The sequence below is a fragment of the Delphinus delphis genome, chromosome 14 (assembly GCF_949987515.2).
Source record: "Delphinus delphis chromosome 14, mDelDel1.2, whole genome shotgun sequence".
In the NCBI taxonomy this organism is placed as follows: Eukaryota; Metazoa; Chordata; class Mammalia; order Artiodactyla; family Delphinidae; genus Delphinus; species Delphinus delphis.
This window is the reverse complement of record NC_082696.1, coordinates 7,684,107-7,706,324: the sequence shown is the minus strand read 5'-3', so window position 1 is coordinate 7,706,324 and position 22,218 is coordinate 7,684,107. Positions and strand designations below refer to the sequence as shown.

General features: G+C 45.0%; 1 protein-coding gene across 1 annotated transcript in view; it reads right to left on the bottom strand.

Annotated features, from left to right (window-relative positions):
- The window catches only part of LOC132437210 (solute carrier family 22 member 2), a 31,095-nt gene extending 28,647 nt beyond the window's left edge, over window positions 1-2,448 (bottom strand). The window contains exon 1 of the mRNA XM_060030473.1: window positions 2,038-2,448. Coding sequence (XP_059886456.1) covers window positions 2,038-2,448 — 411 coding nt within the window. The remainder of the gene's footprint in view (window positions 1-2,037) is intronic.
- Between the last annotated feature and the right edge of the window lie 19,770 nt (window positions 2,449-22,218).

Below are 22,218 nucleotides of genomic sequence, written 5' to 3'. Positions count from 1 at the left end.
GGGAACTCAGGAGGTATTCCTTGCATGGCACTGATGTGACTGGATGACAATAAACCAACTCTTTTCTTGCTTGTGTTAGTTTTCTTTACACAACCCCGAAGATTTGTCCCGCAGTCTGTTTAGCATTCCATCTGGCAGTATGTCATCAGGCTGAACTCTGTTTTGGCTAAATGAGCTGAAATTGGGTAATTACTTGTGCACCAACCATTTCTTTCTGTAATTTTATTAAATAGGTGTGTGGACACATACAAGCATTGCCCTAAGGGAGCCAGGCTGTTCAGTGTCTCTTTAAATTAGCATCTTGCTAATGGCTGTTACCTTTGTCCTCACCTGGAACAGGAGGTGATGCTGGGGAGCCACAGGTGCTGGCCTGGAGGTCGGGAGAAACCCCTTTCTAGGGCTAAGGACGAACTTTCTCACTTTGTGGCCTTGGGCAAAATTTTTCTCTGCTCTGGGCCTCAGTCTCCCATCTCTGTATGAACAATGAGATGAACCACGCTGCAAAAGCCTCTTAAAAGTTGATGGTACTTGACCAACAGAATGTGCTGGAAGTTATACTTTGCTATTTTCTGGGTCCAGGCCTTAAGAAGCAGGTGGCTTCCTGTGATGGTTAATTTCATGGGTCAACTTGACTGAATCACAGGATGCCCAGATACTTGGTTAAACATTATTTCTACTTTTTTTTTTTTTTTTTTTTTTTTTTTGTGCGGTACGCGGGCCTCTCACTGTTGTGGCCTCTCCCGTTGCGGAGCACAGGCTGCGGATGCGCAGGCTCAGCGGCCATGGCTCACGGGCCCAGCCGCTCCGCGGCATGTGGGATCTTCCCAGACCGGGGCACGAACCCGCGTCCCCTGCATCGGCAGGCGGACTCTCAACCACTGCGCCACCAGGGAAGCCCTATTTCTACTTTTTAATGATTTTGTTTAATCAAAAATCACAGGCATGCTAAGCCAATGGAGGCTGGAAATAAAGAATCAGTGTAGAAGAAAAAAAAAATTTTTATGGTGTTAAATCTTCACTCCTCCACATTTCATGTAACTATCAGACCGTTTTAGATCCTTCAAATGGCTCTTCTACCTTAACGCCTGTACAGAATATCTTCACGTCATCCAAGCGGTCCTTTTAAGTTAAGCCAGGCACCTGGCTCTCTTTGTATTTGCAGAATAATTTTATCCCCCCATTTTGCTTTGTCTCCAATAAAAGCAAGTCTCACTACTATACATAAAATAGACAACCAATAAGGACTTACTGTATAGCACAGGGAACGCTACTCAATACTCTGTAATAATGGCCTATATGGGAAAAGAATGAATGTAAAAAAGAGTGGATATATGTATATGTATAACTGATTCACTTTGCTGTACACCTGAAACTCACACAACATTGTAGATCAACTATATTCCAAGAAAACATTTTAAAACAGCAAGTCTCCATTTTTTCTTTCTATCTATTGAAAAGAGGCCTCATGATTAGATGTTAATGCCAAGTGTAGTTTTTAATAAAATAATAGTACCATAGCATAAGCTCCAACCCCAGATGGTTTGATACGGATACTTCGAGCAAATTGAAGAGAAAGCAATTAGCCATCGAGAGAAAAGCACATTGTATCACAGTAAGGCACCCGTTCAGGTGAGTTCCATGAGGTGTCGGGTGTCCATCTGTACCATGGCAGAGTGGAGGGGAAGTCAGGGCCTCCAGAAAAAGAGGAGGCGTGAAAATGTTCCCTTTCCTGGCATAATTCCCAGGAATTCTGATGCTTTTGCTTGCTTCTTACCGCTGAGACTTGCATACACTACAATCATTATTGTCAGAATGTGAAGCTTAAACTCACCTGCTCAAACTCCAGACAAATAAGAGACTGTATGTTTTCTTGAAAACTAGGATTTTATTTTATGTAATTAATTCATTTGTTTGTTTGTTTATTTTTTATAAGATACTTTGAGTCCAAAGAGCACACCTGGCCCTCCCTGGGTTCATCCTTAAGAAAAACTGCACTCTCTGCTTTCTCCATCCCTCCTAAGTCCCACGATCGCCTACCTCGGTCACGATGGAGGAGCCGGGCGTGTCGTACACCCAGCCGTACCGACAGGGGCCCAGAGGCAGAAGGCTGCTGTTGGCGGCCAGGCCGGCCAGCGGGTCCACGCAGCCGAGGGCGCTCTGGTTCCAGTCCACCTCATAGCGGCGGCACTGGCGGGGGAAGGCCTGGCCCTCGGGCCCGGGGCCCGGCACCGTGTAGTTGAGCTCCTCGGCCAGGCTCCAGCCGCATCGACGGCTCAGCTCGGGCACCCCGGGGCTCCGGCAGCGGTGGTCCGGGGTGAAGGCCAGGAAGACGATGCCCACGTAGATGGGGGTGAAGGCGGCAGAGAGCAGAGCGAGGAAGAGAAATGTTTGTTTCTGGAAAAAGTTGAATTCCCCTATGTGTTCTAGGATGTCGTCCATCGTCGGCATTATTCTGGGGAGAGAAGTCCCAGTGCTGTCTCCTGCGCTGCTCAGACGCCACTGAGCAAGGTTGGGCCCAGCTCAGCACAACCCCGACCAAAAGTCAAAGGGTGAGTTTATTTTAGAAAGCGACCAGCCTTTGGTCCAGACCTTAACTGGTCAGACCAACTCCCAGCCATGCACTTCCCCGTCCACGCCGAGATCCCCCGAGCGAGTCACAGGGCGAGATGCTGTATTTATTGTAACATCCCTCCAGTGAGGGGGTCCCTGCCTCATGCTGGCCCCACAAACAACCCTTCCTCTGTGCCACACGGGGAGAAATCCGAGCACTTTCACGTATCACAGCCCTGTTGATCTTCTGTAGTAAACTGAGTGTCCAGGAAATGAATATATTCATATCTCACTCACACAGCCAACCTTTTAGCTAAGGTGTCGCGGGGAAACGCACACAATGTTGGCCTCGCTTGCCGAGTACGATGCGAATCATGGTCTCCCGGTCAGAGCTCTTGTCTGGATTCAAGATGGTTTGCAAATTCTATCGTTGTGCTTTTTCTACAAACAACAGTCAGGGCACGCGGGGTACGTGCTGGGGCTGTTTGTTTTGATTTTTCCAGGATTTTATAATTCTGCTCTTTAAAGAATGACAATTTGACATTCTTGCCTTTGAACCCTGGAACCCCTTGACCTGTTTGTGAGGCAAGAATAAAATGTTCTCCACACATGTAGGTCAAGTGCAATGCAGGCAGGAGTGGTCTCATTCTGCTGTTTTTTGGTCTTAGTCATTTCTGCCTGTGGTCAGGGGTGGAGGGGCTCTTTAGGATGGTATTGGCTGCGTCCAAACACAAGGGAAACAGGCAAACATCTTCCCTGGTGGGGAAAGGATCCTCACTGCGGTGGGCAGCTGTCACATCAGGAAGGTGGCCTGCTGATATATCTGCATATTAAAATACCAGAAATTTAATCCTGTTTTCTTCTTTTTTTCCGTTGGGGTCTGTTTTCCTGTGGGTAGAACAGCATGGGTTGAAAAGTAGTGACCCACAGAAGTCTTCCTCCCCATTGCAGCTGCAAACTTTGTTTTCTTAAAAAAGCAAGAACCAGGGTGCCTCTGGGGACCTTGTCAACCTCTTCTGGGCTCTATCAGGCTCCTGGAGGTTCTCTGCTTGGTGGTAGCAGCGTGGGGGGACTCCTGCTGCCCCCCAGCCCCAGTTTGAGTTCATGGGTTCAGATTCTATAGAACCAGGAGCTGGGGGAGTATTTCTGGCACAGAGTCATGCATGCAATTCTACCTGCTGACTATTCAGTGGGCTAAAACAAAACAAAATAAATGAGAACTGGATTAAATTGCTGACTGTACCAGGACTGGCCAAGGCCAAGTGTGGGCCGTGGTGAGCAGGGGTCTTGGCTTCTGAGATAATAAACTGTCACAGACTAAAAACGCCAGCCCCCGAAAGCTGTGGCTCGTCCCACAGCCATCTTGGGTAGCAGGTAACAGGAAGGATTTCCAGAGAGATGAGGCCACGGCCGGTTCCCTGAATCTGAAGACGAGTTCCGGTTCTTTGCTCTGGAGCTCTCTAGAGGCAGAGAGATTTTTCAAATAAAGATGAAAAATCATTAATAACATGAAGGACAGATAAATAATGCCAACTAGCAAAAAGATATGGTGATATCAAGCAAGAAAAACATACCTTTAACTTCCATTTCCAGGAAAATGGAATAGATGGCCTTCTCCTTTTTCTTCCCGCTGAGCACAACTAAAACCCCAGCATGCTGCATATAAGACAATTGCCAGGACACACTGAAGAGTGGAGACAAGGAAGACTGGGCGGGGACCTCTGGGCCCAGAGAGTGACACAGTGGGCAGTTTTCCTGCTCACAACCCACACTGGGTGCTGGAGAAGCAGCAAGCCAGAAATACCAGTGGTCCCAACAAAATACCATCAAAAGTCCCAACGAAAGCCTGCTCTCTCGAGAGTCCCAGGGATAAGCTGAAGCTTTTCAGTGACCCTAATGGATGTCTCGTTCCTCTTTTCTTAAGGTTTTTTCTTTTTTATCAGTCTCTTGTTAGCCCCAAATCACATTGTCTCTTAAAATAATCCCATAGCTCCGTAAGACGAGACACTGCCTTAAGAGTTGCTGTCTGCGATTCCGCAGTGTGATTTTGTCCTCTGAACAAGGTTGCTGAGCACCCTGGACATTATTCCCCAGTTGGAAACAATCGGCAGGACCAGGTATCACCTCATCCCACCTCTGTCAAATGTGTGGATCCCTCGACAGGATCCTCAACGCACAGCCACTGGACCTGGGAGGCTGCCAGCTTCACTGCCCGACATTCCCTGTTGATGGACAAATTCATCTTCTATATGCCTGTCCACGTGCTCTCAACCTAATGGCCTAGTTCTTGCCTCCAGAACTACCAGAACAAGACTCCTGACTGCCCGAGGTGACACCCCATCACACAATAGAGGTCTGTGCATTGCTGTGGCTGACGCGGGGAGACTGGGGCGGTCTATGTTTCCTTCCAGGAGTCCAGCATGGCCAGCTGGGGCTTCGGTCTTACTCCCTGACCTCCACCTCCAGCCTCTTCTCTGATCCCAGGTGCCTATGGCGGGAACCAGAGGAGGACCGGCAGGTGGCAGAGACCGTGACAGAGAGGAAAGGAGGAAAGAAGGCGACTCACGTCTGCTGAGCGTGTATTCTGCTCCAGGGAGCCTTGGAGGAGCCGTGTCTCTCCTGTAATCCAGAGACCATCCCTATGGGGCAGGTGTGAGTGCCCCTATTTACAGAAGAGGACACTTGAGGGTCAGAGTGGTTTAGGGACTTCCTCAGTGTCAGCCAGCCAGCTAAGGATGAGTCAGACCTGAGGCAGGGGTGTCCCCAAACCTCCCCTGCCTTCTGGCATTGGCCAGAAGTGATGTGGGACGAGGCGAGTTAAAAAGTGACCCAGGTCCTAAAACACCTATTCCAGGGACCCAGGTGGTCCTCACTGCCCCTTACTAGGAAATTGTATAAACACCTGCACCCTGGATTTGACTCGTTGAAACGGTCCACTTCAAGACACCAGATCTTCAATGCCATCAGCAAGAGAGCACCAGGTGAGGGGCAAGAAGAGTGTCGTTTGCCAGGGAGAAGTGATGTTGAAACTCACTGTGAATTACTTACAGTAAATGATCAGATAAGGAGAAGGCAAGACCTCAGATCACTTACGGCAATCGGTTGCCTGGTCATTTGACACTTTTGCATTGAAATACCAGCACAGGAGCAAAGCCCACAGCACGGCCACAATAAAACCCATCCTCCTGAGGTGACAGACCCTACAGCAAAGCCGCACAGGCGGAGAGTGAAAAACCCCAGAGAGGGAGGGGATGGAGCGGAGGGGAACCTCCAGGCTTACAACCTGAGTCTGGTCTCCTGTGCACCGACCACTTCCTTTGTGGGGCCGCTTACACACTCAGGAGTGTGGCGAGAGGCTAATCTGATCCAATGCTGAACGATCACTTCATCCATATAATCGGATGATTCATTGTAATGAGCGTTGGAAGTATTTCTCAATCTTTTATCAGGTTCTTTTGTAATGTAAATAAATATTGTCCCCAGATGCTATGTTCTGGAAGCACCAAGGAAGGCCAGTTGTGCCCAGGCTGACTTCTGAGCTCTCCCCACCGGAGGACAGGTGGGCAGCTAGAACTGTGAGTCCCACCCAGGAACAAGCTAGCGTTTAGGCGGTAGACACATGACTTAGAGAAAAAGTACGATGTGGCCTCCGGTCAGTGGCGCCCCGTACGTAGGAAAGCTGGAGCCCACCTGAGACCAGGATGACTGGAAGCAGGTTGTCTCAAGGTGGGGAGGGCTGTGTGTTCTCCAGGCAAGTCACAGGGGTAATGGCAGCAGACCGGGCGGATCAGGAAGGGAGAGTCCACACAACCAGAGTGCGCCCAGCCTTGCCCTAGAGCATCCGTGAGACTGGGCTGGCTCCTAACTTGTAAGCTGTTGACTATACTCGAGTCAGAGAGCTGACGAGCGGGAACGCTCAGGACCCCCAGTGCCGTGGCTCCCTGCCGCCAGCCTCACCCACAAGACATTCCTTACCCCCCTCCCTTCCGCCTTCTCCCTCCTCGCTCTCCCTGCCCCATCCTGCACTGGCCTCGGTCCTCCTCAGTGCCCTGCTGCCCACCTGCGTATATTGGCCACAGCGGCAGGAGATCTGCTTTGACCCAGAATCATGAACTTGTAGAACCTCTGGATAGAGGGACCTCAGAGGACATCAGAACTGACACTTTGATATCTCAGAAACATCTGTCCCACATGGTTTCACACACACGTCCTGTGCAGGTGAGCCCACTCCACTGTTAGGCATTACCGATTGCTGGAAAGATCTTCCTCATCACGCATCAGGAGTCGGCTTCCAGAATCTTCCACGCACTTGGACATTATTCTTTCTTTTGGGGTCAGATAGGTTAGGTTAAAACCTTCTTACACAGAAATTCTTGTATTGGAAGATGGCTTTCTTTGACCTCAGAATCTTCTCTTTCCAGAGTAAACATCCCCCGCTCCGCAGGTGACAGGTGTTCTATTCTCCTCACCACCAGGGACGATCCTGATGTGTGCTCTGGTTTCCCCTTAACTTGCAGAGTCCGGGTCCCAGAGCACCACTCCAGGTGGGGTTCCCCTGGGTGCTGGAGAGCTGGATGCTACCCTCTCAAGCCGGGGTGGGCCGACACCAGCAGACAGGCAGCTCCTCCGTCAACGTGCTGCAGTTACCATCCCGCGGAGGAAGGGCTGATCGGCTCTCCCTGGGCTTCCTTCATCCATGAAATCTCTTATCTTGTTTATCCTTATTGGTTCTGCTTTCCCCACAAAATGGTGGTCCTGTTCTTATTCCCTTTAAGCCAGGAAGGTGGAGTTAGACTGGCCATGACATCAAGGTGGCTTCTTAGAAGGGGCAGGAACGAGGGGGGTGACTGAGGTTTTGGGGGTCCCTCCTTCCTGTAGCACCTTCTCTCTCCTCTTAGCTCAGCTCTCGGCAGCTCTGGGGGCCCCAAAAGGCCTGAACACTGCATGTTAAGATACAAGACACGTTCCTGATACCAAACCACGAGGCAGCCTGGCTGACTTCGCAGGTTTCATTTGAAGCGCTTCAGGGAAAAGGAATGTCTAAAACACTCAGGCAGTTAACAACTACAGTTTCCTTCTTCACAGACACCACTTGTCTTTAAAGACTGCTATTTCCTATGTAAATAGTGCAGAGAATTTGGTTTTGGCCTTTGGTTTCTGAGTCGGGGTGAGCCTGCAGCTCGGACAGGCCCCGAGCTCTCTAATCTGGTAGCTCGACTTTTATGTGGTTTTGTTTGCCAAAGCAAACTCCGTATTAATGTCCAAATATTGGGTTGGCCAAAAAGTGCCTTCAGTTTTTCAGTAAAAATAAAAGGCACATTTTTCATTTTCACCAAGAACTTTATTGAACAATGTATTCACCCTTTTGTTCCACTACCTTCAGCCATTTTTCAGGCAACTTCATAACCCCATCTTCCTAACACTTTTTATCTTTTTGAGCAAAGAACTGTTCCAGGTGCCTTTTATAGTCTTCCAGGGAATTGAAATTTTTTCCATTAAGAGGATTTTGTAAAGACCTAAATAAATGGAAATCCTAAGGTACAGTGTTTGGTGAAAATGGTGGATAAATCAGAAGTCCCCAGCCAAGCTGTAACAGTTTTTGCCTGGTCGTCAAAGAAACATGTGGTCTTGTGTTATCCTTATGGAAGATTATGCGTTTTCTGTTGACTCATTCTGGACACTTTTCTTCGAGTCCTGCTTTCAGTTGGTCTAACTGGGAGCTGTGCTTGTTGGAATTAATTGCTTGGTTTTCCGGAAGGAGCTCATAATAGAGGACTCCTAATCCCACCATATATACAACTTCACCTTCTTTGGATGAAGACCGGCCTTTGGCGTGGCTGGTGGTGGTTCATTTCACTCGCCCCAGCATCTCTTCCATTCCACACTATTGTACAGTATCTGCTTTTCATCGTCCATCACAATTTGTTTTAAAAACAGAGCCTTTTCATTACATTGAATCGCATGCAGAAATATGGTCAAGAAGGTTTTTTTTGCTTAATTTATGTGGAACCCAAACATCAAAGCAATGAACATAACCAAGCTGGTGCAGATGATTTTCAGCTCTTCATTTGGGTATTTTGAGTCTGTCGGCTATATCCCTTGTGGTATAACGTTGATTGTTCTCAATTAATGTCTCGATTTGATTGTGATCAACTGGTCTACCGAACCGTGGAGCATCGTCCAGCGAGAAATCTCCTGCACAAAACTTCGCAAATCACTTTTGACACATTTGATCAGTCACAGCACCTTCTCCGTACACTGCACAAATCTTTTTGTGTGTTTTGGTTGCATTTCTACCTTTCTTGAAATAACAAAGCATAATATGCCCAAAATGTTGCTTTTTTTCTTCCATCTTCAATATTAAAATGGCTATACAAAAATTCACCGGTTTTGATGTCTTTTTTTAAATGCACGCTGATATGACAGCTGTCACATACTATCTAACAAAATTGTTTTGAATGAACTTAAAGACAACCGAGTGCTACTAGACCCATCTTATGGAAACAAAAAACAAACCTTTTGGCCAACCCAATACAATCGAACTTTCATGGGCATTTAACCAAGACCCAGGAGCGAGTCAACTTGATTGGACTGCTTTCTTCAAAGGGATAGTGAACCTGGTCTGGCTAGAAGGCACACCTTTTAATGTTACATGGGTGCCACTGGAGAGCGAGAAGAGAAAAATCTCTAAGAATTTTCATTTCTATAATTCTCAGCTTTTTTTTTTTTTTGAAGTTTGGATTAGTGATCAATTTCCTCCTCAACTGACTTATTATTTGTTTTTTTTCTTTTTTTTTCGGTTGCATTGGGTCTTTGTTGCTGTGCGCGGGCTTTCTCTAGTTGCAGCGAGCGGGAGATACTCTGTTGTGGTGTGCAGGCTTCTCATTGCTGTGGCCTCTCTTGTTGCTGAGCGCGGGCTCTAGGTGCACGGGCTTCAGTAGTTGTGGCTCGCAGGCTCTAGAGCACAGGCTCAGTAGTTGTGGCGCACAGGCTTAGTTGCTCTGCGGCATGTGGGATCTTCCCGGACCAGGGATTGAACCTGTGTCCCCTGCATTGGCAGGTGGATTCCCAACCATTGTGCCACTAGGGAAGCCCCCGAGTTATTATTTCTTAAGACCACTTATCCAGAGCACTGAGGGTAACACTGCCTGTCATCCTCTCGTATGCTTACGAGGTGGGGATTTCCACACAGGTATGTGTGCCAGAGTCGAAGGGAATAAATAATGCTGATGTCAATTAATCCCAAGCTGACTTTTTAAAAAAAAGTGTCAGAAACAGAGCTTTTAATTCACAGCAAAGCCGTAAGCTTTGTTGTGCCTGAGGTTCAAAGAACTCTGGTTAGAGAGGACAGGCCCAGGACGTCTTAACTTTCTTGTCACTTCAGCTCAGAGCAGGGGTGCAGCAGATGAAAGGGAGGGGCATCTCCTTGGAAAAACTGCTGATTCCAGATCGGGGGAGTAAATCAACATGATGAGCTGGGACATCCTGTCAGGTCGGAAAATAAGAGAGTACTGGTCATACCGAAAGGGCAAAGGAACCCCGTAAAGATGCTCCCTTTGACCTACAACATGACAATCGGGGCACCAACAAGAATCGTAACTGCAATGCATTGAAACACATGTGTATTTTAAAAATCTATTGGCTCATAATGATTTTTTTAATCTCATGAAATAATCTAGGCATCAATCTTTAATACACTCTAAATTCGTTAGGTGAAATGACGATGAGAAATTCTATATTGGAGGGGTAAGGCTGACACCACCTAAATTTCCCCATCCATAAATAGAAGGGAACAGACTAAATCTCTAGGGACCTTTAAACATCATAATTTAAGGACTTAGTGATTTGCTAGCTGTAAATCCAAAGTCTTCTGTGTCATGCACAAAGACCCTCATAACACTTAGTATGCTAGAGATCTATCACCACAGCATAAACACATATAAACTCTCCCCTCTTTCTCTCAACCTTCCACATTAATACAGGTAGAGCCAAGCTGGGCTGTGTGAGGTGTATGGTTCCTGGATCAACTACTATCTATGTCCTTTTCATCTCTTTGGGTTACGACCCTCATTTATTAAGAGAAAAGTTATCAAGTACATCTCCAACAGAATGAATTCCTCTAGAAATTCTTCATCTTCCCAAGAAAGACAACTTCAAGTAGAAGATGAAGGAAAGGCTTGTCGACTTCTGGTTGAAATGAAAGATGATGGCAAGTGATCAAAGTGTCGTTTATATTTGAGATTTCCTCAAGATCGAGTCTCAGAATTTAGGTTCCTTTGATTCAGGAATAGAAAGAACAGACAGCTTAAGGTCGTGGTTTTCATAGGACTGGAAGTAAATTGGGGGACCTACAAGCCATATTCATTTACCCAGAGCACGCAGGAAAGGAACACAGCGTGAAGAAAATCGTGTATAACCGAGAATTAAATTGAAGAATTTACCTCTTTTCTTCATATTAATTTTAGAGGGTGAAATAATTCATTTTTAGAGGAAAAAATTCATCTGTGCTAAAAGCTAAAATGAGCAAGTGTGGAAATGAGCAAAAACCATGCAATGGAGGACAAAGAAAAGGCTCTCTACTCAGAGCTCGCTGTACCAAGGGAGTCAGCCCCTTGCATTTTGGCAGAGACTCAAGGGCAGGCAGAGGAGTGGGAAGCCTTCTTAGTGGAGAAAGGCACAGCTCCAGGCATGCCCTGATGGAGGCTGCGGGCACGGGGAAGCTGGAGGCAGCTGACTAGAAGCAGGGCGACCGTGTGATCGGTTAGGGCTGCAGATTTCATTTTCTGTCGTGGGTCCTAAACAGAGATGCCATCGGTTATTAATCAAGTTCTGGTTGTTTTGGTTCAGCTGCTGCAGGCTGTTATTTGGCTCCCTGAACTGACGGCTGAAGAAGTTCTGTCTTTATACAGTCCGGCCACTACTGTGTATCTGTTCCGTCTCTCACAAGCTAGTCATGTGTCTGAAGAAGCTTTAACTACTCTCTGCAAAGAAACCAAACCACACCTTTTAATGTTACATGGGTGCTTGGTCGGAGACATAACAGCATGATGGGAACAGTCCCGGAGAATGATAAGACATGACATCACGTTTGGGGGTGTGGTCTCGGAGCAGGGAGAATTTGCCTTGCAGGCCACTCTCTTCCAGAATCTCCTAGGCTAGGTCTCTGAGACTGTAGTAACGCCATCAGCAAGCAGACTTACCCGGTCAGAGAACAACAGCTCCACCAACGTGAGGGGAGAAGTCTCGTAGGAGTTCTTATTCAAGAAGATTCTCTAGTTTTCCTTCAAATATATTTCTGCTCCATTCTCTCGGCTGTCTGTCAAGGGGATTCTTCATAAGTAAGCTGGAGTTTTTCATTCTTTCCTCCATTTCTTTTAACTTTTGCCTACATTTTCCATCTCTTTATTTCTCTGTGTTGAGGTCTCTGTTATGTTCCCAGATGTATTTCTCCTCTGCTGTGCTTACCCTGCAGTTTAATTTGTCTGAGGCATTTTATTTAAATGGCTGAATTTCTATTTGGCGGCTTTTCAATCTCCTTGGTTTTTTTTTTTTTTAATGTAATTCTGTATTCTTGCACCACACAATCAAATACTTCCTTTCCATACTTTTAAAACCTTTAAAACTGTAAAAATCTACTCATTTAAAAATATTTTTTAGATTTCCTTATTTTTGTGTTTCTGGGAGTGAATTTTCTCCAACCCTTAGCTTTATTTGGGGAGCTCAGTTTCAGCTGCTCATCACCTCCAGGGCTTGTATCCATGACTTCTGTTCTTCCTTAGCATTAAACCCCAGCACCAAGGGGTTTATGGCATTCTGTGGACTCAACTCATGCTGAATCTCAAGGACCACCTCTCTGATTCTGAGTTCCTTCTATGACTCTAGCCTCTAGGGAGATCCCTTTCTTGCTTTGGAGCTTGGCTCTCTAACCGGCAATGGTGCTATCCAGCATATCCCTGTGTAGGAGCATCATGGAGGAGATCTACTAAGTCTGCCATGTTGGCCAGTGTCAACTAATATTTATGATGTGTCTACTGTATACCTCCTGTAGCTAGGTGATGAGAATGACAAATGAGCAAGGCACAGGCCTTTTCTTCAGGGAAACTAGAGTCCAGAGGGCCAGAGAGACAGATGAAACATTTATAATAAAATACAAGAATTTCAATGCTACATGGGATTCTATAGAAACACCAAGGAGGGTGCATCTGACTCAGGCTTTAGGAAAGGTTGGGAGTCTGTGAAGAAATGTGTGCCCTTCTAAACAAAGGCTCTATTGGAAAAAATGATTTTGTAGGGAAAAGGTTTTTGGCTTTATTTTATTTTAAAAATCTGTGCGTGGGCCCAACAATGACAGTCATACGCTGAAGTCCTTGCCTCACTGGTTCCCACAGTTTAGGACTTTCCCAAGCTTCATGTTTCTTTCAACACCAGAGACATTATTTGATGAATCATCTATTCAGCAAACAGCATCCAAACAGCTATTAAGGTAGCTGCTCAAAAGATTAATTTTACTGCTGGGACATAGATGATACCCTGGAAAGATGTGGAATCATTGTCAACTGCCATTGTAAATATTGATTAGGAGGCTGTTCCCAATGACTTGGGAGCCTTTATTCTATTGTTGCTTTTTTTAAGCATTAAAAAAGTGCTACTTATCTGCATATTTTTGGTAACATATGAAAATTATTACTTATATTGAAGATAAATAATCTGGGACAACTTAAAAACAAGGGATCTGGAATGGAAGAAATATAGTGAACTATTTATAGACCCATAAGATGTTTGAGCTACATATCGCCTTGTTGGAAATCCAGTCCGATCTAATGGAAACCAGGTTTCTCACATAGCAGCATCACTAGTCCCTACTCCCTAGATGCCAGTAGCACCCCTCCCACTCCAAGTCATGATCAAATGTCCCCGACGTTGCTAAATGTCCCCAGATGAGAACTACTGGTCCACACCCTTTCCTTTAGAGATGAGAAGTGGAGGCCCTGAGAGAAAATGATGTTATGCTACACAGCTAGTTAGAGACAGTCCCTGCAATAGCATCCCTGGTCTCCTGCTGCCTCTTCTCGGGCTCTTTCACAGAAACTGCAGTAAAACCTCCAGGCTAGTATTAGTTGACTGCTCAGTCCTGCTTGCAAGAGAGGCCTGGGCTCAGACCCTCAAAATAATGTAGCTTCTACTGACTCCAGCTTGGCAAGCTTGTACTCTTTGAGTCGTCCCCAATGCACTTAAGAACCAAGATTTTTGGGAAATTTCAATGATACTCATTGAGCTGATTCTAAGTAACCAACATGTTCCTTCCAAGCTCACATTCTCTTTTTAAGAAAGTACCTATTTCTCTCTCCATCTCCTTCACCTGTGAAAAAATAAATGCCTTGAGCCAAGCCCAGAGGATTGCGTGTTTGATCATTTTCCATGGTGCTGGTGATTGGATGACCACATGCTTGCCAAACGGTAAGCAAATCCTTACACAGCTTTTGTTCATTTCATAATTGTTGTAATATATGCAAAGTTAAAGTTCACTTCTTGAAAACATCCAGTTTTACCTGGGATCTTTTCTTCTGGTCAGTACATTCAGGTACCTAAGGAAAAAACCAGATAATCCAGTTTGAAACCCTGTGGTCCCATTTTTTAGCCTCTTATTCACCATGTTGACAAATAAGTGAGACAGCAGAGGGTGAGTGAAACCAGGCCCCAGAATGTTCTTCCTTGGGGACTGTACCACCATGACTCAGCCCTTCCTGGCTGGTGAGATGCTCCCTTAATTACAGGTTGCTTGGGGTCACTGGCAGGCCTGGCTTGGATTCTGACTCTGCAGAGCTGTTGTCTTTGAAGTCTAGCAGCTTGTGGTTGGAAAAGACCACCCGAGCCAGAAAACGGCCAGTGAAATTCAAGCTCAACTCCAATTTATGTCAGTGTGCCAGTGAGGAAATTCACAAGTCTCCCTCGGCACTGCTGAGCATCTGATGGGGAAAATCCTTGCCGACAGCCAGTGCCAGCAGCCACAGCAGGTGCTGCTTCTTGCTCGTTGTTGAAATGCCCACAGCTCTGGGAGATGGCTCAGGAATGCTGCTGACGCCACCCGAGAGCTCAGCACCTCTACTTGCTTACACTGCCACTCTGCCAGTTGGTAAGAGGAAATATGTTTCCGTACTGGGAGACGTCCTCATGGTACCAGGTGATGAATTTTGAGTTGGCTTTTGTGCAGGAGCCAGAGATATCCACAGTCAGATTGAAAACTGGGGGTGGAAAATAATCGGGTCAGTGCTTCATGGTCAGGGCGCGTGGAGGCCCTACATACCACTGATCTCTTTCCCCTGAATTACTACATCTTCTGCATTGTGAACTGAATCTTTCTGTGATTAAGTCCAAGTAGGCAAGGACTATCTCCTGGTCCCTTTTCGTGCACAGCACTATGCTGGATGTGGCAGCATGGGATAGCAGAACGAGCACTGACCAAGGAGGGTCTAAAGATCACGAGTCAGGGTCCTTCAAGACGGCAGAAGAGTAAGATGTGGAGATCACCTTCCTCCCCACAAATACATCAAAAATACATGTACATATTGGGGCTTCCCTAGTGGTGCAGTGGTTAAGAATCCACCTGCCAGTGCAGGGGACATGGTTTTGAGCCCTGGTCTGGGAAGATCCCACATGCCATGGATCAACTAAGCCCGCATGCCACAACTTCTGAGCCTGCGTGCCGCAACTACTGAAGCCCGTGCACCTAGAGCCCGTGCTCCGCAACAAGAGAAGCCACTGCAATGAGAGGTCCATGCACCACAACGAAGAGTAGCCCCCGCTCTCCACAACTAGAGAAAGCCCACTCGCAGCAACAAAGACCCAATGCAGTCAAAAATAAAATAAATTAAATAAATAAATTTAAAAAAATTACATCTACTTGTGGAACAACTCCTATAGAACACCTACTGAATGCTGGCAGAAGAACTCAGACATCCCAAAAGTCAAGAAAACCCCCAAGTATCTGGGCAGGGCAAAAGAAAAAACAGAGACAAAAGAATAGGGACAGGACCTGCGCCTCTGGGAGGGAGCTGGGAAGGAGGAAATGTTTCCACACACTAGGAAGCCCCTTCGTGGGTGGAGACTGCGGGTGGCAGAGAGGGAAGCTTCAGAGCCACGGAGGAGAGCGCAGCAACAGGGGTACAGAGGGCAAAGTGGAGGGATTCCCACACAGAGGATCGGTGCTGACCAGCACTCACACGCCCGAGAGGCTTGTCTGCTCTCCTGCCGGGGCGGGTGGGGGCTGGGAGCTGAGGCTCCGGCTTCGGAGGTCGGATCCCAGGGAGAGGACTGGGGTTGGCTGTGTGAACACAGCCTGAGGGGGCTAGTGCACCACAGCTAGCTGGGAGGGAGTCCGGGAAAATGTCTGGAGCTGCTGAAGAGGCAAGAGACCACTGTTTCAGGATGCTCAAGGAGGGGGGATTCAGAGCACCGCCTAAATGAGCGCCAGAGATGGGCGTGAACCACGGCTATCATATCAGATCACAGAGATGGGCATGAAATGCTAACGCTGCCGCCACTGCAAGCAAGAATCCTGTGTGCAAGCACAGGTCACTACCCACACCTCCCCAGGAGCCTGTGCAGCCCGCCACTGCCAGGGTCCCGAGATCCAGGGACAGCTTCCCAGGGAGAACACATGGTGTGCCTCAGGCTGTTGCAATGTCAAGCCAGCCTCTGCCGCTGCAGGCTCGCCCCACATTCCAATTATGACTACTGTAGCCCTCCCTCTCCCTGGCCTGAGTGAGCAAGAGAGCCCTAATCAGCTGCTGCTTTAACCCCCTCCTGTCTGGGTGGGAACAGATGCCTGTGGGCAACCTACATGCAGAGGCGGGGCCAAAACCAAAGCTGAACCCCAGGATCTGTGCGAACAAAGAAGAGAAAGGAAAATCTCTTCCAGCAGCCTCAGGAGCAGAAGATTAAATCCCCACAATCAACTTGATGAATGCTGCATCTGTGGAATACCTGAATAGACAAAGAATATTCCCAAAATTGAGGCGGTGGACTTTGGGAGCAGCTGTTGTCTTGGGGGGTTTGTTTTTCTGCATCTGATTTGTGTCTGGTTTTTATGTTTATCTTAGTTTAGTTTTTAGTGCTTGTTATCATTGGTGGATTTGTTTATTGGTTTGGTTGCTCTCTTCTCTTTTTATTTTTTTATTGTTTTTTTAAATTTTTATTATTTTTTTATATATGTTAAAATTTTATTTTACTTTTTTCCTTTTTGTGAGTATGTATGTGTATGTTTCTTTGTGTGATTTTGTCTGTTTAGTTTTGCTTTTACCATTTGGTTTGTGGCTCTAACTGTTCAGTTTTTTTTTCTTTTCTTTTCTTCCTTTTCTTCTGAGCCGTGTGGCTGGCAGGGTCTTGGTGCTCTGGCCGGGTGTTAGGCCTGAGCCTCTGGGGTGGGAGAGCCAAGTCCAGCACATTAGACCACCAGAGACCTCCCAGCCCCATGTAATATCAATCAGTGAGACCTCTCCCAGAGATCTCTGTCTGAACGCTAAGACCCAGCTCCACCCAGTGGAGTGCTGGACGCCTCATGCCAAAGAACTAGCAAGACAGGAACACAACCCCACCCATTACCAGAGAGGCTGCCTAAAGTCATATTAAGTTCACAGACACCCCAAAACACACCACCAGATGTGGCCCTGCCTACAAGAAGAACAAGATCCAACCCCACTCACCAGAATACGGGTACCAGTCCCCTCAACCAGGAAGCCTACGTAAACCACTGAACCAAACTCACCCTCTGGCGGCCAAAAACAACAGGAACTACGAACCTGCAGCCTCCAAAAAGGAGACCCCAAACACAGTAAGTTAAACAAAGTGAAAAAACAGAGAAATATGCAGCAGATGAAGGAGCAAGGTAAAACTCCACCAGACCAAACAAATGAAGAGGAAATAGGCAGTCTACCTGAAAAAGAATTCAGAGTAATGAGAGTAAAGATGATCCAGAATCTTGGAAATACAATGGAGAAAATACAAGAAACCTTTAACAAGGACCTAGAAGAACTAAAGAGCAAACAAACAATGATGAACAACACAATAAATGAAATAAAAAATTCTCTAGCAGGAAACAATAGCAGTAAACTGAGGCAAAAGAATGAATAAGGGAGCTGGAAGACAGAATAGTGGAAATAACTGTCACAGAGCAGAAAAAAGATAAAAGAATGAAAATAATTGGGGACAGTCCCAGAGGCCTCTGGGACAAGATTAAATGGACCAACATTCAAATAATAGGGGACCCAGAAGAAGAAGAGAAAAAGAGAGGGTCTGAGAAAATATTTGAAGAGATTATAGTTGAAAACTTCCCTAATATGGGAAAGGAAATAGTCAGTCAAGTCCAGGAAGCACAGAAAGTCCCTTACAGGATAAATCCAAGGAGAAACACGCCAAGGCACATATTAATCACTATCAAAAATTAAATACAAAGAAAAAATATTAAAAGCAGTAAGGGAAAAGCAACAAATAACATAGAAGGGAATCCCCATAAGGTTAACAGCTGATCTTTCAGCAGAAACTCTGCAAGCCAGAAGGGAGTGGCAGGACATATTTAAAAGGAAGAAAGGGAAAAACCTACAACCAAGATTACTCTACCCAGCAAGGATTTCATTCAGATTCGATGGAGAAATTAAAACCTTTACAGATAAGCAAAAGTTAAGAGAATTCAGCACCACCAAACCAGCTTTACAACAAATGCTAAAGGAACTTCTCTAGGCAGGAAATATGAAAGAAGGAAAAGACCTACAATAAGAAACCCAAAACAATTAAGAAAATGGTAATAGGAACATACATATCGATAACTACCTTAAATGCAAATGGATTAAATGCTCCAACCAAAAGACATAGACTGGCTGAATGGATGCAAAAACAAGACCCATATATATACTGTCTACAAGCGACCCACTTCAAACCTAGGGGCACATACAGACAGAAAGTGAGGGGATAGAAAAAGATATTCCATGCAAATGGAAATGAAAAGAAAGCTGGAGTAGCAATACTCATATCAGACAAAATAGACTTTAAAATAAAGATGATTACAAGAGACAAAGAAGGACACTACATTATGATCAAGGGATCGATCCAAGAAGAAGATATAACAATTGTAAATATTTATGCACCGAACATAGGAGCACCTCAATACATAAGGCAAATGCTAACAGCCATAAAAGGGGAAAATGACAGTAACACAATAGTCAGAAGGGACTTTAACACCCCACTTTCACCAATGGACAGATCATCCAAAATGAAAATAAATACGGAAACACAATCTTTAAATGACACATCAGACCAGAGGAACTTAATTGATATTTATAGGACATTCCATCCAAAAGCAGCAGAATACACTTTCTTCTCAAGTGCTCATGGAACATTCTCCAGGAGAAATCATATCTTGAGTCACAAATCAAGCCTTGGTAAATTTAAGAAAATTGAAATTGCATCAAGTATCTTTTCCGACCACAACGCTGTGAGACTAGATATCAATTACAGGAAAAAAACCTGTAAAAAATACAAACACATGGAGGGTAAACAATACACTACTAAATAACCTAGAGATCACTGAAGAAATCAAAGAGGAAGTAAAAAAATACCTAGAAACAAATGACAATGAAAACACAATGACCCAAAACCTATGGGATGCAGCAAAAGCTGTTCTAAAAGGGAAGTTTACAGCAGTACAACCCTACCTCAAGAAACAAGAAAAATATCCAATAAGCAATGTAACCTCACACCTAAAGCAATTAGAGAAAGAAGAAGAACAACAACAAAAAAAAAACACCCCCCAAAGTTAGAAGAAGGAAGGAAATCATAAAGATCAAATCAGGGCTTCCTTGGTGGTGCAGTGGTTAAGAATCTGCCTGCCAATGCAAGGGACACAGTTTCGTGCCCTGGCCCAGGAAGATACCACATGCCACAGAGCAACTAAGCCCATATGCCACAACTACTGAGCCTGAGCTCTAGAGCCCACATGCCACAACTACTGAGCTCACATGCCACAACTATTGAACCCTGCGCACCTAGAGCCAATGATCCACAATGAGAAGCCATGACAATAAGAAGCCCACGCACCACAACGAAGAGTAGCCCCCGCTCACCCCAACTAGAGAAAGCCTGCGCATAGCAACGAAAACCCAACGCAGCCAAAAAAAATTAAAATAATTGATTAGAAAAAAGATCAAATCAGAAATAAATGAAAAAAAATGAATGAAACAGTAGCAAAGATCAACAAAAGTAAAAGCTGGTTCTTTGAGAGGATAAACAAAATTGATAAACCATTAGCCAGACTCATTAAGAAAAAAAGGGAGAAGACTCAAATCAACAGAGTTAGAAATGCAAAAGGAGAAGTAACAACTGACACTGCAGGAATACAAAAGATCATGAGCGATAACTACAAGCAACTCTATGCCAATAAAATGGACAACCTGAAAGAAATGGACAAATTCTTAGAAAAGTACAACCTTCCCAGACTGAACCAGGAAGGAACAGAAAATATGAACAGACCAATCACAAGCACTGAAATTGAAACTGTGATTAAAAATCTTCCAACAATCAAAAGCCCAGAACAAGATGGCTTCTCAGGCAAATTCTATCAAACATTTAGAGAAGAGCTAACACCTATCTTTCTCAAACTCTTCCAAAGTATAGCAGAGGGAGGAACACACCCACACTCATTCTATGAGGCTACCATCACCCTGATACCAAAACCAAAGATGTCACAAAAAAAGAAAACTACAGGCCAATATCACTGATGAACATAGATGTAAAAATCCTCAACAAAATACTAGCAAACAGAATCCAACAGCACATTAAAAGGATCATACACCATGATCAAGTGGGGTTTATCCCAGGAATGCAAGGATTCTTTAATATATGCAAATTAATCAATGTGATACACCATATTAACAAACTGAAGGATTAAAACAATTTGATCATCTCAACAGATGCAGAAAAAGCTTTCAACAAAATTCAACAACTATTTATGATAAAAACCCTCCAGAAAGTAGGCATAGAGGGAACCTACCTCAACATAATAAAGACCATATATGACAAACCCACAGCCAACATTGTTCTCAATGGTGAAAAACTGAAACCGTTTCCTCTAAGATCAGGAACAATACAAGGTTGCCCACTCTCACCACTATTATTCAACATAGTTTTTGAAATTTTAGCCATGGCAATCAGTGAAGAAAAAGAAATAACAGGAATCCAAATCAGAAAAGAAGAAGTAAAACTGTCACTGTATAGTATCATGCAGATGACATGATACTATACATAGAGAATCCTAAAGATGCTACCAGAAAACTACTATAGCTAATCAATGAATTTGGTAAAGTAGCAGGATACAAAATTAATGCATAGAAGTCTCTTGCATTCCTATACACTAACGATGAAAAATATGAAAGAGAAATTAAGGAAACACTCCCCTTTACCATTGCAACAAAAAGAATAAAATACCTAGGAATAAACCTACCTAAGGAAACAAGGGACCTGTATGCAGAAAACTATAAGACACTGATGTAAGAAATTAAAGATGATACAAACAGATGGAGAGATATACCATGTTCTTGGATTACAAGAATCAACATTGTGAAAATGACTATACTACCCAAAGCAATCTACAGATTCAATGCAATCCCTATCAAATTACCAATGGCATTTTTCACAGAACTAGAACAAAAAATTTTACAATTTGTATGGAAACACAAAGACTCCAAATAGCCAGAGCAATCTTGAGAAAGAAAAGTGGAGCTGGAGGAATCAGGCTCCTAGACTTCAGACTACACTACAAAGCTACAGTAATCAAGACAGTATGGTACTGGCACAAAAACAGAAATACAGATCACTGGAACAGGATAGAAAGCCCAGAGGTAAACCCATGCACAACGGTCACCTTACCTTTGATAAAGGAGGCAAGTGTATACAATGGAGAAAAGACAGCCTCTTCAATAAGTGGTGCTGGGAAAAGTGGACAGCTACATGTAAAAGAATGAAATTAGAACACTCCCTAACACCATACACTAAAATAAACTCAAAATGGATTAAAGACCTAAGTGTAAGGCCAGACACTATAAAACTCTTAGAGGACAACACAGGCAGAACACTCTCTGACATAAATCACAGCAAGAGCCTTTTTGACCCACTTCCTAGAGAAATGGAAATAAAAACAAAAATAAACAAATGGGGGACTTCCCTGGTGACGCAGTGGTTAAGAATCCACTTGCCACTGCAGGGGACAGGGGGTGAAGCCCTGGTCCGGGAAGATCCCACATGCCATGGAGCAACTAAGCCCGTGCGCCACAACTAGCAAGCCTGCGCTCTAGAGCCCACGAGCCACAACTACTGAGCCCACATGCCACAACTACTGAAGCCCATGCACCGAGAGCCTGTGCTCCGCAACAAGAGAAGCTACCTCAATGAGAAGGCCACGCACCGCAACAAAGAGTAGCTCCTGCTCGCCACAACTAGAGAAAGCCTGCGTGCAGCAACAAAGACCCAATGCAGCCAAAAAATAAATTTAAAAATTAAAAACAAACAAACAAAAAAATGGGACCTAATGAAACTTAAAAGCTCTCCCACAGCAAAGGAAACCATAAACAAGACAAAAAGACAACCCTCAGAATGGGAGACAATATTTGCCAATGAAGCAAT